Source organism: Macrosteles quadrilineatus, unplaced genomic scaffold, assembly GCF_028750875.1.
Source record: "Macrosteles quadrilineatus isolate MER2022 unplaced genomic scaffold, UCM_ALF_1.0 Scaffold_9__3_contigs__length_116548681, whole genome shotgun sequence".
Lineage (NCBI taxonomy): Eukaryota > Metazoa > Arthropoda > Insecta > Hemiptera > Cicadellidae > Macrosteles > Macrosteles quadrilineatus.
In genome coordinates, this window is record NW_026542602.1 from 109,789,542 (window position 1) to 109,795,541 (window position 6,000).

Sequence of the window (6,000 nt, forward strand, 5' to 3'; positions counted from 1 at the left end):
TATAATACATTTTCAAAGTAATAAATTTTTTAAAGTGTATATTGTATGTTATATTTATAATATATCTTTGTAAATATATTTCATATAATATTTAAATATATTTTAAATATAGTTTAAGAGTATTCAACGTTTTATATTTATATTTTAAATGTATTTGTTCAATATATTAAAAATATATTTTAACATTTACATTTCTAATAAAAAATAGATTTATATTATAAATATATTCCACATATATATGCGGCCATATTGTTTTAATTATGTTCAGTTGAGCAGTGTTGTGCCGGCGATAGGTGGGTGTAGGACTGCGTCCGTAGGTTATATGTTGTGTACTTAACAGATATATGCGTATCTATAGGATTTTCGCTGGAGAAATAAGAAAGAGTATGCATGAAAGTGTCTTGTGTTTAAATGTGTGTGTGATTATTAGGCCAGGCAACAAAAATTAGTGCTAATTTGGACCTAACCTAAAAAAATGAGTGTTAGTCATTTAGGTTACGGCCTAGTTGCACGATTCTAGCTTTGGGCAATATGCCTAATATGCGTATCTGTAGAATGTTTGCTGAAGAAACAAGAAAGAGTATAAGTGAAATTGTCTAGTGTTTGATATGTGTAATTATTAGGCAAGTCAATAAAAATGAGTGCTAATTTGGACCTAACCTCAAAACATGAGTGTTAGTAATTTGGATACGGCCTAGTTGCACGATTTTACGGTAAGTGGATCAACTGTTTATAACTTAGAATATATACGGTACATTTACCAATAAAAAATAATTATTCAATATATTTTTACAAACAGCATTCTAGCCTATTTTGTAAATATGTGCGCGAGTCTGAATTTTTACTACTATAGTAACGATATCAGGCCGGCCTACATCCCGAATGAAGCAAATCTGTGTGATTAGTAAACCTAAAATACTACGATAATACATTTGGATAAAGCTTCTCTCAATTAAAAGCATAACATTTGTCCATAAAAGAGCTGTCTAAGTAGTCCTAAATTATAGGCCTGGTTTTGTTCAACCCGCCGAATGTTAAGCGTCGTAAAAGCGACTCATAACACACCACCGCGGTGTTATGCGTCGCTTTTGCGACTCACAAACACTGTTTAAAAAGCTTTATATATTATTAATATATTTGAAATACATTATATTAAATATATTTTTAATATAGGCTACTAGCCCTTTTCCATATTTAAAATATATTATAAAAACACATTTGAAATATATAATTTATATTTAAATACCACAAATGAAATATAACTGAATATATTACTCGGTCCCATAATTTGCATATTTAAAATATATTGACAAAATATATTAGCAAATATATAGCTTTATATTTCAAATATATATTTTTTTATATATTTTCAATATAAATTTTCTATGTGGGTTGTCTGATAGTAGTAGAACTAGAATGAGTTCATCTGAGTTAGAGTTTTACGATAAACTCATGGCGAGTCCTAGAAATGAGCAACAAACATTTAGTAAGGAACCTTTACAGACGAGCACTTTATTAATGGAAAAACCAATGAAATCTGCAGGGTATAAAAACCAAGAAAAAAGCACTAAGGTAAGAGAAAATTCTGCCCTATTCTTTTGAAGAGTGGTCTTAAATTTTATCTACCGGTAATTTAAGTCCATGCTTTATTTTTTCATATGTATGAAATGTAATTAATTTGAGACAAATAAAACAGTATTTAATGTCCTTGTTAAGAAATTGTTGGCAAATTATCTTTCAATGAACATAACAAATGTCAGGTCAAGAAGCTGCAATCTAAAAAAAAATATTCAACATCAGGGCCGGGGAGAGCCGTCATGGACCCCAGGGCTGAGCGATTCCGGGCCCCCTATTTTCCTGATTTAGTCCAGCCGCCTCCAAGTCATTTGTTACACAAAATAACAACACATTTCTTATATGCTTGATAATTTGATTAATTCACGTGCTCACAGTTGCAACTATATTCATGTCAAAAATTAAATAAGTCAAGACTTGAATTTCACAATTCAAGTAAAAAATTACGTATTAAACTGGAAAATATCCTAATTTTTTTAATTTAACAGATTAAATGTACAGAAAAAATGTTACATTTGATATGGCTCTTCAGATATGGCCCCGGGGCTCTGGTTTCCCCTGTCCCACCCTCTAGTCGGCCCTGTTCACCATTTAATTTGGTTTTCCTTTCCTGTTGAAATTCCATGTTTCTCCAAAATACTCTTTGACCCAACACTGTGAAATGGATAGGAGATAGGATGTATATCCTACAATTATAGTGAAATTTGTGTACCTATAAATATAGGTATATACCAAATACCTACTCAGAACAATCACTTAAATTGAAGTCAACAAATAATATAATTTCTATATTGTATAAGTCAATATAATATAATATTAGAGAGCGGAGACGATGGGTAAAATTAAAATTTCCATGTTTCAGTGTTATAAAGAAGTACAGTACTGTACTAACCATATAACGATTTATCAATATTGTCATAGTGAATATTCTGTAATTGTGGTCTTAAAAAACTTGAAATCAAAATAATATAGTCCTTTAATATATGGAGCCTAATTAGAGAAATAAGATAACTTGTACTTTTATTCTTTAGCTGTACCTTTAATTGTTTAACTTCACTCGTTGTAATTTCTAGGCAAAACCAATAGTTTTAACCAGGATTGAAGTTGTGGTGCCAGACGGACATAAACGAGAACTAGACAAGGTATGATGAGGGATTTTGAATTGTTTGAGCATTTACAGATTTTTCAGTGGTACTAAGATTTAACTTAGCGAGACCCTAGAACAACAATCAAATAGAATAACGTCTTATATACATACCAAATTTAATACAGTAGTATTTTTGAAGTTACAAATTGCATCTACATACCCAAATTGATCCCAAATTCAATGCACATATTTTAGGTGAGATATGTATAACTTATTTAGTAAACACTTTATTTGTAAAGTAACAAATCACTTCTCAAACTAGCGTTAAGTGGGAAAAACTTGAACTAATCCCAATATTGTAATGATAATTTAGTATTATAATTTTAATTCAAGTAAAAGACAGATACAGTAGAACTTGTGACACCTGAGTACAGCAATATGTGAACTGTAAACTTAGTCGAACTCAATAAGTGTTGGATTGTTAGAGAAGCATAAAACAAAACAACTGTCAGAGGAGCTGAAAATGGAGGTCGAAAGACTTTAAAGTGAGGTTAAAGACAGCATTTCTTGTCAAAGAAATGGTAAATTTAACAAAAGATAAATTGAAAATTATGATAGTTATTAGTTAATTTAAACACTCATAACAGGTTTTATCGTTAAAGATTTGACGTCAGATAGAGATTTTCATATGGAGTAGTTCAAATATATGCTGGATACCTTTGAATAGTATCCAATATAGTCAATGGTTATACTATAAATCAAAATAGAAGTGTATAATCAAAATTAAATTGATTACAGAAAAAATGGTTGAAAGAAGAGATGTGTATGCTAACAGAGTAAAATTGATGAATCAAATCAAAATCAACCGGCAAAAGGAGAAAAGTAAATATGATAAGGTATTTCAAATACTGTATTAAATTATTTTCGCAAATAAAAATATCTCTAGTTACTCTAAAACCAGCACATTTAGTTATATATTGATTCAAAATGAAACTAATGCATATCAAACATCCTCTTTTTGGGACAACACAGTGATAAGGTTTTGTAAATAATTGACTGAATATACAGAAACTGAAAGTAGTAAATATTATATCTTCATAACAAATAGGAGTGAGTATATACCACATTTTATTAGTTGACATATGATAGAAAACAGTATTTTGATTTTTAAACATAAACTGAAACTATGTAAAAAAATTACAGAAAATTTTAAATTGGAAAGAAGAATATATATACAAAAAGTTTTCTCTGATTCTAGCTGCTTAAGTCTTGTCAAGGTGATGAAGTTCTCTACTTTGTAACGTGTAGTATCAAAATTTCAGTACCGTATACAAAATATTCAATGGTTGTACAGTACACAGGATGGTTCATAAAGGTGGTCTTGACTTACTCGCTTGTAGAGCAAATTTAGCATAAGCTTCAATACACTTTACTATAGAGTTTATATTTTTTAATGCACCCTGTCTTTTATTAAATCCATGAGTATAACCATAGACAAATATAATTAAATATAGACCAACAGTAGTGCTGCGGTTAGCATTAGTTCTGGCATAGTTGCGGCACACGCTACGGTACTTAACTACACGACACTCCAAGTGGTGGACGCCAGAACTTATGCTAACCGCAGCACTGTTGTCGGTCTACAGTATATTTAATTCTATTCGTCTATGGTATAACCATTGACCTTGACTTCAAAGTAAAATACAAATAAAAGTACATTCCTTCTGGTAGACTTTTCATTTATGAAAAGCAGAACCATGTTTTATGTGTTTTTCATTTACCTATTTATTTTTTACTCGAATCTCTCATGATATTTGTTATTTTTATTTTAGTTTAATTCGATGGCCCCACCAAAATTGAGTTTTGAAGACTGTTTTCTTCAGCTAACATCAAACAACATGAATGTCTCAATGCCAGATAGAAATTCATCAGGTTTTCCTCCCCCAAGTGTAAGCATGGTTTTGTATAAAATCAGAAAATAGATTTTATAAGTGCACGTTAAATACTGTAAAGACCACAGAAAAAAATGTCTGCATACATTTTAAGCATTGGAAAATAAAGTTTTGATAATTTACCAACCCTGAAACATTAAACTTACTCTTAGTATTTAGTGGTATATTAAATAAACCTACAAAAATGCAATATAGGTACAAAAACCAACTATAATAATCAAAATAACTAATCTTAAACTCTGTATTTTAACAGGTAACACAGCCCAAGTTAAAACAGCCAAAAACGGAGAAACGAGTGATTCAAGAAAGAATTTTGCAAAAAAGCAAAGGAAAAAGAACTGAAACCAAACAAAATAACAAAACTGTAAATAATATAAAAATAGTCATCTTACAAGAGAGACATGAAAGAGAAAAATCTTTGATTGAATCCTTGAAGAATTTGTATTTGATAACATGACTTGTTGTTTCATTAAATATAATTTTAAAACTATAATGTCAAAAACTACCTTAATTACTTTAATACAGGGTGAACAACCTAACTTTACTACCATTTGTATTTAAGAACCTATTAGATTTAGTTCCACACCCATTTTTTTGAAAAAAAAAACTAAGATTTTTGGGCAAGTTATCACACTTATTTAACACGTCCATGCGACGCCGCGGTCATTACCACAGACCGAGGTAGACATTTGAATCTTACACATAGACCGGCTGTCACTTGGATAACAGTACATGGGCGAAAACCTGTAAAACATTGATCATTTACTTTGTAATACGCTACAATCGTGTGTGTAAATAATTTATTCTTGGTATTTTGTGTTTTTTATAACCTTTTGTAATGTTGCATATTTGCGACGCCCGGTCTACAGCGAAGACAATAGTGAAAATTATCATAGTTTTCTTGAAATAGACTAAACGTCGCATATATGCGACAGTTCATTTTTTGTGTTTTGAGGTGAAAGTAAGTAAAACAAAAAAAGATTATTGAAGAACAGCTTATAACTGAACAAATATAAAAGCTACACAGGATAATGCAGCATACATACTGCATACATACATACAGTGATGCAGAAAAGTAAAGACCAGTTTTTCCAACTATCATTGACGTCACCAATCATCATATCCACAGACCAAGCGACGCAGTTGTGCGTCAGACATCTCTGTAGACCACTGCAGGGAATTCAGTGCCTTCAAATAGACCGTTACAATGATATTGTAAAGAAAAAAGAAAAAATACAAAAAAGACTCTGACTTCTACCTTTATATATTTAAATATATTATATTTAAATATATTTAACTCCTTGCAATGCTCTCAAAAGTGGATTCTTTACAAATGTTGGTTGCCCCTGGGTTGGAAGAACTTGGAAAGTAATAATATAAGACAGA

General features: G+C 30.4%; 1 protein-coding gene across 1 annotated transcript; it reads left to right on the forward strand.

Moving 5' to 3' along the window:
- Positions 1-1,416: 1,416 nt before the first annotated feature.
- On the forward strand, positions 1,417-5,071 carry LOC129003724 (uncharacterized). Its single transcript, XM_054432019.1, has 4 exons — positions 1,417-1,572; positions 2,649-2,717; positions 4,495-4,611; positions 4,868-5,071. Exons 1-4 carry the CDS (start codon positions 1,417-1,419, stop codon positions 5,069-5,071), a joined length of 546 nt encoding a protein of 181 aa, XP_054287994.1.
- The last annotated feature ends 929 nt before the right edge of the window (positions 5,072-6,000 follow it).

Excerpts from the sequence above, each read along its gene's own strand:
- LOC129003724 (XM_054432019.1), top strand. The coding sequence starts at position 1,417 with ATGAGTTCATCTGAGTTAGAGTTTTACGATAAACTCATGGCGAGTCCT. Across the intron at positions 2,718-4,494 it reads ATAAACGAGAACTAGACAAG|TTTAATTCGATGGCCCCACC; the intron begins GTATGATGAGGG and ends TTTTTATTTTAG. Across the intron at positions 4,612-4,867 it reads CAGGTTTTCCTCCCCCAAGT|GTAACACAGCCCAAGTTAAA; the intron begins GTAAGCATGGTT and ends GTATTTTAACAG.